Raw genomic sequence first — 12,249 nt, 5'->3', positions numbered from 1 at the left:
TTTGGCTGAGGCGGTGGCGGTGTGTTAGTGGCTGGAGAATTGGGGCCTAACTTTAGAGAGAATTCAAACCGGAGAGGTTTGGATTCACTGAAGGGTGAGGGTGAAAAACAGCAGAGAGAGCATTTGAGAAGTTGATTGTCGAGTCATTGACAGTATGGAGAGAGATTTAGCAGTTAATTGTCCAATATTCTAGAGATAGGTTAAGATGGCTTTGGTGAGAGACCAGATAGAAGGCAATGAAGTTCAGCTTGCGGACAGAGACTAGCAAGTTTGTACACCGTCAGGCAAAACAAGGAGCCTCGTGGAATTAGCATTCGGGCACATAAGCACTGGGAGAGCCACATAGGGTAGCTGTATTACTGTCAATGTTAAACTGAAGGTCTTGTTGTCACTAAAGCTCTGGAGTCACTCGTGTTGGTGAGACAGAATTGAGAGTCACCATTGCGCATGGAAGCTAACTTTGTGTTTGTAGAAGAATCATAGAACCATACAGTGCAGAAGAGGCCCTTCGGCCCATCAGTTCTGCACCGACACATTAGAAACGCCTGAACTCCCATCCCAGGCAGCATCCTGGTGAATCTCCTCCGCACCCCCTCCAGTGCAATCACATCCTTCCAATAATGTGAAGACCAGAACTGCACACAGTACTCCAGCTGTGGCCTCACCAAAGTTCGATACAACTCCAACATGACTTCCCTGCTTTTGTAATCTACGTCTCGATTGATAAAGGCAAGTGTCCCATATGCCTTTTTCACCACCCTACAAACATGCCCTTCCGCTTTCAGAGATCAGTGGACAAACACGCCAAGGTGCCTTTGTTCCACATATATTCCTAGCATCCTACCACTCATTGAGTACTTTCTTGTCAAATTACTCCTTCCATAGTGTATCACCTCACACTTTTCAGGATTAAATTCCATCTGCCACTTATCTGCCCATTTCACCATTCCATCTATATCGTCTTGTCGTCCAAGACACTCTGCCTCACTGTGTAACCAACCGTCCAATAAGATTTTGAAAGGAAAAGGAAAGGCTATTAAAGACTGCCTTTCGTGATTCAGAACATCCCAAAATGCTTCAAAACCAATGGAATATTTTAAAGTGTGCTCACTGTTGTAATGCAGAAAATCCAGCAGCAACAACCCAGCAGCAACAACCCAGCAGCAACAACCCAGCAGCAACAACCCAGCAGCAACAAGTCGCCACAAAAAGCTACGTGATAATAAAGCAGATTGTTTTTAAGTGATGTTAATTGAAGGATAAGTATTGGCCAGGACACTGTGGGGTGACAGGGATAGAGAGGGGGGACAGGGCCTGGGTAAGATACTTTGTCAGAGAGTCGGTGCAGACGTGATGGGCCAAATGGCCTCTTCTGCACTGTAAGGATTCTATGATTCCATGACACTGGGGATAACTCCCCTGGTAGGCTTTGAAATGATGGTGCATTGGGAAGATATGTCCACTTGATGGGGCCTTGGTTTAACATCTTATCCATGAGAGTACCTCCAACAGTGCAGCCTGGTGGCACAGTGGTCAGCACTGCTGCCTCACAATGCCAGGAACCCGGGTTCAATTCCCAGTTTGGGTCACTGTCTGTGTGGAGTTTGCACATTCTCCCCATGTCTGCGTGGGTTTCCTCCGGGTGCTTGGTTATCTCCCACAGTCTGAAAGACGTGCTGGTTAGATGCATTGGCCATGCTAAATAAAACCATAAGACATAGGAGCAGAATTAGGCCACTTGGCCCATCGAGTCTGCTCTGCCATTCAATTATGGCTGATATTTTTCTCATCCCCATTCTCCTGCCTTTTCCCTATAATCCCTGATCCCCTTATTAATCAAGAACCTTTCTATCTCTGTCTTAAGGATACTCAATGATATGGCCTCCACAGCCTTCTGCGGCAAAGTGTTCCACAGATTCACCACTCTTTGGCTGAAGAAATTCCTCTTCATCTCTGTTCTAAAGGATCGTCCCTTTAGCCTGAAGTTGTGCCCTCTGGTTCTAGTTTTTCCTACCAGTGGAAATATTCTCTCCTCATCCACTCTATCGAGGCCTCGCAGTATCCTATAAGTTTCAATTAGATCCCCCCTCATCCTTCTAAACCCCAACAAGTACAGACCCAAAGTTCTCAACCGTTCCTCATACGACAAGCTCTTCATTCCAGGGATTATTCTTGAACCTCCTCTGGACCCTTTCCAAAGCCAGCACATCTTGCCTTAGATACAGGGCCTAAAACTGCTCACAATACTCCAAATGGGGTCTGACCAGAGTCTCAGAAGTACATCCCTGCTCTTGTATTCTAGACCTCTCGACATGAATGCTAACATTGCATTTGCCTTCCTAGCTGCCAACTGAACCTGCACATTAACCTTAAGAGAATCTTGAACAAGGACTCCCAAGTCCCTTTGTGTTTCTGATTTCCTAAGCATTTCCCCATTTAGAAAATAGTCTATGCCTCCATTCCTCCTTCCAAAGTGCATAACCTCACACTTTTCCACATTGTATTCCATCTGCCACTTCTTTGCCCACTCTCCGAACCTGTCCAAGTCCTTCTGCAGCCCCCCTGCTTCCTCAATACTACCTGTGCCTGTGTACAGTGTACCCAAACAGATGCCGGAGTGTGGCGGCTAGGGGATTTTCGCAGTAACTTCATTGCAGTGTTAATGTAAGCCTATTTGTGATACTAATAAATAAACTTTACTTTTTTAGCATTCCCTCAATACCGTACTAAAGTGACAACCTAGATTTTTGTGCTCCAGTCCTGAAGAGGGACAATGAACCCACAACCTTCTGACTCAGACGAGAATGCTATCAGCTGAGCCACAGCTAAGATTGCCTTTGCTGGAAGGAGGAATTGAAGCTACCTTCTTCCATTCCCTGATTTTAAGTTTTGTTATTTTGTCATTCTATTCCTCATTGATAAATGACAACTCCACCCAAAGCTTCATCTTTCCATTATTCTCCTACTTCTTCCAGAAACACGGTCTATGCTCTTAATAATTTCCAAATGACTGCATCAGTAAATTTACCATTCATTTCGTCAAAACGCAACCGAGGCTTTGCTGATTTCTTCTTTACTGGCAATGAGATGCCTGAAAAGGAAAAGATAAAGAGTCATTCAGTTAAAGGAACATTGGAGGTCTATGAGAGCTGCTAGTCACAAACTTAGAATATTTTACGATCTGGTATAAGAGTCAGATGTTTATGGTCTGTGTGTAATTAAATGGCTGAACTACATGCAAACATATGAATTAGGAGCAGAATTAGGCCACTCGGCCCCTCGGGTCCAGAGGGGCAATTCTTTCACTCAGAGGGTGGTGAGTGTCTGGAACGAGCTGCCAGAGGCAGTAGTAGAGGCGGGTACAATTTTGTCTTTTAAAAAGCATTTAGATATAGAGGGATATGGGCCAAATGCGGGCAATTGGGACTAGCTTAGTGGTAAAATCTGGGCAGCATGGACAGAGTGGGCCGAAGGGCTTGATTCCATGCTGTAAACCTCTATGACTCGATGACTCTAACTTGCACGGCCATTCCACAAGATTATGGCTGATCTGATTATAACTTCAACCCATACTCCTGCCTACCCCCAATAATCTTTCACCCCTTTGTTAATCAAGAATCTATCCATCTCTGCCTTAAAAATATTCGGCTTCCATCGCCTTTTGAGGAAGAGAGTTCTAGAGACTCACAACTCTCAGAGAAAATATTTCTCATCTCTGTCTTGTATAAGTGACCCCTTATTTTTAAACAGTGACTCCTAGTTCTAGATTCTCTGACAAGTGGAAACATCCTGGGGTGGTTCCCGCAGATTGGAAAACAGCAAATGATTCAGCACTGTTTAAAAAAGGAGGTAGACAAAAGGCAGGTAACTATAGGCCGGTTAGCTTAACTTCTGTAGTAGGGAAAATGCTTGAATCTATCATCAAGGAAGAAATAGCGAGACATCTGGATATAAATTGTCCCATTGGTAAATCGCAGCATGGGTTCATAAAGGGCAGGTCATGTTTGACTAATTTGGTGGAATTCTTTGAGAACATTACATGTGCAGTGGACAATGGGGAACCTGTGGATGTGGTGTATCTGGATTTCCAGAAGGCATTTGACAAGGTGCTGCACCAAAGACTGCTACATAAGATAAAGGTGCACGGTGTTACGGGTAACGTATTAGCATGAATAGAGGATTGGTTAACTAACAGAAAGCAAAGAGTGGGGGTAAATGGGTGTTTTTCTGGTTGGCGATCAGTGACTAGTGGTGTGCCTCAGGGATCAGTGTTGGGACCACAATTGTTTACGATTTACATAGATGATTTGGAGTTGGGGATCAAGTGTAGTGTGTCAAAATTCACAGATCACACTAAGATGGGTGGAAGAGCAAAGTATGCAGAGGACGCTGAAAGTCTGCAAAGGGATATAGATAATCTAAGTGAGTGGGCGAGGGTCTGGCAGATGGAGTACAATGTTGGTAAATGTGAGGTCATCCATTTTGGTAGGAATAACAGCAAAATGGACGATTATTTAAATGGTAAAAATTGCAACCTGCTGCTGTGCAGAGGGACCTGGGTGTACTTGTGTAGGAATCTCAAGGAGTTGGTTTGCAGGTGCAGCAGGTAATTAAGAAGGCAATTGGAATTTTGTCCTTCATTGCTAGAGGGATGGAGTTTAAAAACAGCGAGATTATGTTGCAGCTGTATAACATAGAACATAGAACATTACAGCGCAGTACAGGCCCTTCGGCCCTCGATGTTGCGCCGACCTGTGAAACCAATTTAAAGCCCATCTAACCTACACTATTCCAATATCATCCATATGTTTATCCAATGACCATTTAAATTCCCTTAATGTTGGCAAGTCCATTACTGCTGCAGGCAGGGCATTCCACGCCCTTACTACTCTCTGAGTAAAGAACGTACCTCTGACATCTGTCCTATATCTATCACCCCTCAATTTAAAGCTATGTCCCCTCATGCTAGCCATCACCATCCGAGGAAAAAGGCTCTCACTATCCACCCTATCTAATCCTCTGATCATCTTGTATGCCTCTATTAAGTCACCTCTTAACCTTCTTCTCTCTAACGAAAACAACCTCAAGTCCCTCAGCCTTTCCTCATAAGACTTTCCCACCATACCAGGCAACATCCTGGTAAATCTCCTCTGCACCCTTTCCAAAGCTTCCACATGCTTCCTATAATGCGGCAACCAGAACTGTACGCAATACTCCAAGTGCGGCCGCACCAGGGTTTTGTACAGCTGCAACATGACCTCATGGCTCCGAAACTCAATCCCTCTATCAATAAAAGCTAACACACCGTACGCCTTCTTAACAACCCTATCAACCTGGGTGCCAACTTTCAGGGATCCATCCTCACTACCAAGTATCTTACCATTAGCCCAGTACTCTGTAATCCTGTTACTCCTTCCAAAGTGAATCACCTCACGCTTTTCCGCATTAAACTCCATTTTTCACCTCTCAGCCCAGCTCTGCAGCTTATCTATGTCCCTCTGTAACCTGAAACAACCTTCCGCACTGGCCACAACTCCACTGACTTTAGTGTCATCCGCAAATTTACTAACCCATCCTTCTACGCCCTCATCCAGGTCATCTATAAAAATGACAAACAGCAGTGGCCCCAAAACAGATCCTTGCGGTACACCACTAGTAACTGAACTCCAGGATGAACATTTCCCATCAACCACCACCCTCTGTCTTCTTACAGCTAGCCAATTTCTGATCCAAACCGCTAAATCACCCTCAATCCCATGAGTCCGTATTTTCTGCAATAGCTTACCGTGGGGAACCTTATCAAACACTTTACTGAAATCCATATATACCACATCAACTGCTTTACCCTCATCCACCTCTTTGGTCACCTTCTCAAAGAACTCAATAAGGTTTGTGAGGCACGACCTACCCTTCAGAAAACCGTGTTGACTATCCCTAATCAAATTATTCCTTTCCAGGTGATTATAAATCCTATCTCTTATAATCCTTTCCAAAACTTTGCCCACAACAGAAGGCTCACTGGTCTCTAATTACCAGGGTTGTCTCTACTCCCCTTCTTGAACAAGGGGACAACATTTGCTATCCTCCAGTCTTCTGGCACTATTCCTGTAGACAATGACGACATAAAGATCAAAGCCAAAGGCTCTGCAATCTCCTCCCTAGCCTCCCAGAGAATCCTAGGATAAATCGCATCCGGCCCAGAGGACTTACCTATTATCAAATTTTCCAGAATTGCTAACATCTCCTCCTTATGAACCTCAATCCCGTCTAGTCTAATAGCCTGTATCTCAGTATTCTCCTCGACAACATTGTCTTTTTCCTGCGTGAATACTGACGAAAAATATTTATTTAGCGCCTCTCCTATCTCTTCGGACTTCACGCACAACTTCCCACTACTGTCCTTGACTGGCCCTAACCTTCCCCTAGTCATTCTTTTATTCCTGACATACCTATAGAAAGCTTTAGGGTTTTCCTTGATCCTACCTGCCAAAGACTTCTCATGTCCCCTCCTGACTCTTCTTAGCTCTCTCTTTAGGTCCTTCCTGGCTAACTTGTAACTCTCAAGCGCCCTAACTGAGCCTTCACGTTTCATCTTTACATAAGTCTCCTTCTTCCTCTTCACAAGAGATTCAACTTCTTTAGTAAACCTCAGTTCCCTCGCTCGACCACTTCCTCCCTGCCTGACAGGTACATACTTATAAGGACACGCAGTAGCTGTTCCTTGAATAAGCTCCACACTTCAATTGTGCCCATCCCCTGCAGTTTCCTTCCCCATCCTATGCATCCTAAATCTCGCCTAAACGCATCATAATTTCCTTTCCCCCAGCTATAACTCTTGCCCTTCGGTATATACCTATCCCTTTCCATCGCTAAAGTAAACGTAACTGAATTGTGGTCACTATCACCAAAGTGCTCACCTACCTCCAAATCTAACACCTGGCCTAATTCATTACCCAGTACCAAATCCAATGTGGCCTCGCCTCTTGTTGGCCTATCTACATACTGTGTCAGGAAACCCTCCTGCACACATTGACCCCTCTAAAGTACTCGAACTATAGCTTTTCCAGTCAATATTTGTAAAGTTAAAGTCCCCCATAACAACTATCCTGTTACTTTCACTCCTATCCAGAATCATCTTTGCAATCCTTTCCTCTACATCTCTGGAACTTTTCAGAGGCCTATAGAAAACTCCTTTCCTGTTTCTAACCTCAGCCCATACTACCTCAGTAGATGAGTCCTCATCAAACGTCCTTTCTGCCACCGTAATGCTGTCCTTGACTAACAATGCCACATCTCCCCCTCTTCCCTCTTACCACCTTCCCTGCACTTACTGAAACATCTAAACCCCAGAACCTGCAACAATCATTCCTGTCCCTGCTCTATCCATGTCTCCGAGATGGCCACAACATCGAAGTCCCAGGTACCAACCCATGCTGCAAGTTCACCCACCTTATTCCGGATGCTCCTGGTAGACATACTTCAAACCACCTTCCTGCCTGCCGGTACACTCCTGCGACCTTATTCATGACCTCACTACTCTCAACCTCCTGTACACTGGAGCTACAATTCAGGTTCCCATCCCCCTGCTGAATTAGTTTAAACCCTCCTGAAGAGTATTTGCAAATTTCCCCCCCAGGATATTGGTACCACTCTGGTTCAGGTGTAGACCATCCCATTTGTAGAGGTCCCACCCACCCCAGAATGAGCCCCAATTGTCCAGGTATCTGAATCCCTCCCTCCTGCACCATCCCTGTAGCCACGTGTTCAACTGCTCTCTCTCCCTATTCCTCTCCTCGCTAGCACGTGGCATGGGTAACAAACCAGAGATAACAACTCTGTTTGTTCTAGCCCTAAGCTTCCACCCTAACTCCCTGAATTTCTGCCTTACATCTCCATCCCTTTTCCTACGTATGTCTTGGGTGCCTACGTGGACCACGACTTGGGGCTGGTCCCCCTCCCCCTTAAGGATCCCGAAAACACGATCCGAGACATCATGGACCCCGGCACCTGGGAGGCAACACACCAACCACGAGTCTCTCTCATTCCCACAGAATCTCATATCTGTCCCCCAACTTTGGAGTCCCCAATGACTAATGCTCTACTCCTCGCCCCCCTTCCTTTCTGAGCAACAAGGACAGACTCTGTGCCAGAGACCTGTACCCCATGGCTTACCCCTTGTAAGGCCCCCCCAACAGTATTCAAAACGGAATACTTGTTATACAGAGGAACGGCCACAGGGGATCGCTGCACTGACTGCTTCTTACCCCTTCTAGCAATCACCCACATGTCATCATTTCTAGGAGTAACTACCTCCCTGTAGCTTTTATCTATAGCTGTCTCTGCCTCCCGAATGATCCTGAGTTCATCCAGTTCCAGCTCCAGATCCCCAACACGGTCTTCAAGGAGCTGGAATTGGGTGCACTTCCTGCAGGTGTACTCAGCTGTGACACTAATGGTGTCCCTCACCTCAAACATCCCACAGGAGGAACATTGCACTGCCTGCACTGACATCCCTGCTAACTTCCCTTGCTAAGAAACGAAAGAGAAAAAGAAGGTTATGGTGAGCGGGCGGGTAAGTGGAGCTGAGTCCACGAAAAGATCAGCCATGATCTTATTGAATGGCGGAGCAGGCTCGAGGGGCCAGATGGCCCCACTCCTGCTCCTAGTTCTTATGTTCTGATAAACCGGAGCACCCGGAGGAAACCCACGCAGACACGGGGAGAACGTGCAAACTCCCGGATCCCTGGCGCTGTGAGGCAGCAGTGCTAACCACTGTGCCACTGTGTTTGGCCTGGGGAATGTCAGGGAAGGGTCAAACACCTCAACTGCACAATCACTTACAGAGTGTGTCATCTTCTGAGATAGTCAGGTCCCACACTTTGTAGGCAAGGACTGTTCCTTTAGGGATATCCAATGTCCTCTCTGTCGAAAGACTGCACTCTGTACCTGCCTGAAAGAGAGATACAGATTAGAAATGAAATTAGTGTGATACATAGAGCTGTAGATATTTACATTCCTCACAAGAGAGCAAAAGCATTGGCTTAAGTTGAATTTTCTAACTGCCGTGAACTCTCTCGTGTTTTTTCCCCAGGATTTCTTGCCCTAAATTCCTCTCAATAATGTTATAATATTAATCAGAACCTGAGTAGTCTCCTGTATTTGTTTTGATCGTCTAAATGGTCCAGAGCAGAATGTTCTGGATCTTCTTCCTGCTTTTATTCTCGTTTACTGCCCCTCCCAGGATAATTATCATGGCTTCAGGGGAGATGGGTGGCGTCCATATTGTTTTCAAATCCCTCCATGGCCTCACCCCACCCTGTGTCTGTAATCTCCACCAACCCTACAATGCTCCGAGGTCTCTGCTCCTCTCCAATTCTGGCCTCTCTCATGTCTGTGAGTTTAACTGCTCCACCAGTAGAGACCTGTTTTCAAGGTCTATCTGGAACCCGAGGTCGGGAAATCTCTCCCTAAACCTCTCCACTCTCTCGACTCCTTTAAGAGACTCCATGAAACCAGTTTTGACTAAACATTTGGTCACTTGCCCTCATACCTCCTGATATTACTTGGCGACAATTTTTATCTAGGATATCATGGGATTTAGGCCACAGAAACAGGCCATTCGTCCCAACTAGTCAATGCTCCTGCTTATCCTCCATTTGAGCCTCTTTCCATTACTCTTCCACTAAGTCTACCATCGTAACCGTCTAATCCCTTCTGCCCCAAATACTTGCCTAGTTTCCCATTAATCCATCTATATGGATTGCTTCAACCACTCCCTGTGACAGAGCTTCACATTTCTTACTATTCTTCCAGAAAAAGAGTTTCTTCTGATCAAATTCCCTATCTCCTGCGATTATCTTATCATAGAATCATAGAATCTCTACAGTGCAGAAGGAGACCATTCGGCCCATCGAGCCTACACTGACGACAACCCACCTAGGCCCTATCCCCATAACCCCATATATTTACCCTTCTAACCCCCCTGACACTAAGGGGCAATTTAGCATAGCCAATCAACGGCTGCCACTCTGCATAGGGATCGCAAGGAGAGGGAGGGAGGCCAGCGATCGGGATTGGGCATCGGGGTGGGTGGGGTCAGCCTGCCAGGGGGGTGTCAGGGCTGCAGGGGTCGGGTCGGGACCGGAGGGTTGGGGAGGGGGAAGATCGAGGTGGGCCAGGGATGGGAGACGGTGGTGGGGTGGTGGTTTGAAGCTGTCCCAGACGTTTCCGGGGGGCCAGCAATTGGGCCGTGAGGTGGTCTGAGGGCCAATGATGCGGGGGTCGGGGGGCTGACCAGCAATCGAGCTGGTCAGCGATCGGGAGGCCGGCAGTGCGGAGCCACGGCACATGCACTGATCTCGGCGCTGACAGATCGGCACATGCACAATGGCCCACTCAGCACTATGCTGCCGGCCTCTCCAGTGGGAATAAGCCCCGTTTACTGATTTTTGGACTGATTCACGCTGCAGCACTCTGCAGTGCGCAGAGTGTGGGACATTCATTTTGAAACTCCTGTTGAAAAAACCAGCATGATTTACACCACTTTTTACCCAAATTCGACACTTAGAATTTTTTTGGGAGTATTGCCCCCGTTGTGTTTTGCCAGTTATTTGTATACATTATATGTCACAGAGCAATGCCGAGATGGCAGCAATCTCTAAGTGCGCAGCGGATTTTATTTTTAAATTAGCACAGCTCTGCAATCACAAAATGTCTGCACTCATGCTTAAACTCAACTTCGAGCAACTTCCCTCCTGACCCTAGCTCAGAGTCATCCCCCAGGCTTAACCAATCAAGCATAGTGAGCATAGATCAGTTGCCAGACTCACATAATCAAACACAGAACGATCAAACCATTGACCACTATAGATAACAATCGGGGATGCAGAGAGACCACAGCAGTCCCGGAAAGGATGACTGGCTCAGTGATATTGGTCATCAAGAGTTGCAACCCCCTCCTACCTTGGAGATGTAGGGCAACGAGACGAACAATTTTGATGCTCCTTTGTTAACTTTCGTCAGTGTGATGGGTTCTACAGACACTAATGTTTCGGTGACTATGCAGAGATCTCCTGTGTAACTATTTTTAATCTGCTCCCAATAACGCCCAATTGTTCTGGAGGAGGAAGAGAAGTGTAAATGAGTGGGATTTCAGAACATCCAATCTGTAACTACACCAGAAATCCCAGCGCGCAAACCGAGGTGACTGCTCCCGGATCGGGAGGCACCACTAACTAACATCACCAGATGATACCAGGGCAGCAGGAATTTTCACTTGTGGATCCTATGCCCCTGGGTGAGAGGAAATACAGGTCAGGAACCATCCCATTCCGGAGCCTGGACCCAGAGAGAGATTTTTAAGGAGGAGGCCAATTAAATGGCTGCATCTACAACCCCTGTCCAATCAAGGATGTTGGGCATCTCCTGAGGTTAGAGGGCCACCACAGTGCCCTCCAGCACTGACACATTGGCAGCCCCGCTGTCAGAGGTGTGTGCCACCGAGGTCAATAGGTGAAGGTTGGAGGCACCCTCTGAAGACTTTGTAAAGAGACAATCGTCCGGTGGCTCTGACATCCATCATTATGAAGTACTTTGAAAGGTTAGTTATGGCACGAACCAATTCCGGCCGCCCAGATTGCCTGGATCCACTACAGTTTGCCTATTGGTGCAGAGCAGACACCATCTCCCTGGCCCTGCATTCAACCCTAGGACACCTAGATAACAAAGACACCTATTTATCAACCACAGCTCAGCCTTCAACACCATTATTCCTATGAAACTCATCTCCAAACTCCGTGGCCTGGGGCTCGGCTCTTCCCTCTGTGACTGGATCCTGAACTTCCTAACCCACAGACCGCAATCATTCAGGATAGGCAACAACACCTCCTCCACGATCATCCTCAACTCCGGTGCCCCACAAGGCTGTGTCCTCAGCCCCTTACTATACACCTTATACACCTATGACTGTGTGGCCAAATTCCCCTCCAACTCCGTTTCCAAGTTTGCTGACGACACCACCGTAGTGGGTCGGATCTCAAACAATGACGACACAGAGTACAGGAATGAGATGGAGAATCTGGTGAACTGGTGCGACAACAATAATCTCTCCCTCAATGTCAACAGGAGATAGTCACCGACTTCAGGAAGCGTAGTGGAGAACATGCCCCTGTCTACATCAATGGCGATGAAGTAGAAATGGTCGAGAGCTTCAGGTTTTTAGGTGTCCAGATCACCAACAATCTGTCCTGG

At 46.7% G+C, this 12,249-nt stretch overlaps 1 protein-coding gene across 4 annotated transcripts in view; it reads right to left on the bottom strand.

Moving 5' to 3' along the window:
* LOC144500736 (gasdermin-A-like) overlaps nt 1–12,249 on the bottom strand; it is a 56,677-nt gene that overhangs the window by 13,812 nt on the left and 30,616 nt on the right. For 3 of the 4 annotated variants that reach the window (XM_078224127.1, XM_078224128.1, XM_078224126.1), the window contains 3 exons: nt 10,963–11,116; nt 8,842–8,950; nt 3,029–3,091 (listed from right to left, as the gene is read on the bottom strand). In XM_078224127.1, the coding sequence (XP_078080253.1) occupies nt 3,029–3,091; nt 8,842–8,950; nt 10,963–11,116 (326 nt within the window). The remainder of the gene's footprint in view (nt 1–3,028; nt 3,092–8,841; nt 8,951–10,962; nt 11,117–12,249) is intronic. The other variant, XM_078224129.1, reaches the window with a different exon arrangement.

This window comes from Mustelus asterias, chromosome 11, assembly GCF_964213995.1.
Source record: "Mustelus asterias chromosome 11, sMusAst1.hap1.1, whole genome shotgun sequence".
Taxonomy (NCBI): Eukaryota; Metazoa; Chordata; class Chondrichthyes; order Carcharhiniformes; family Triakidae; genus Mustelus; species Mustelus asterias.
Note: the sequence above shows the minus strand (reverse complement) of the source record. Positions and strands in the feature narration are given on the sequence as shown.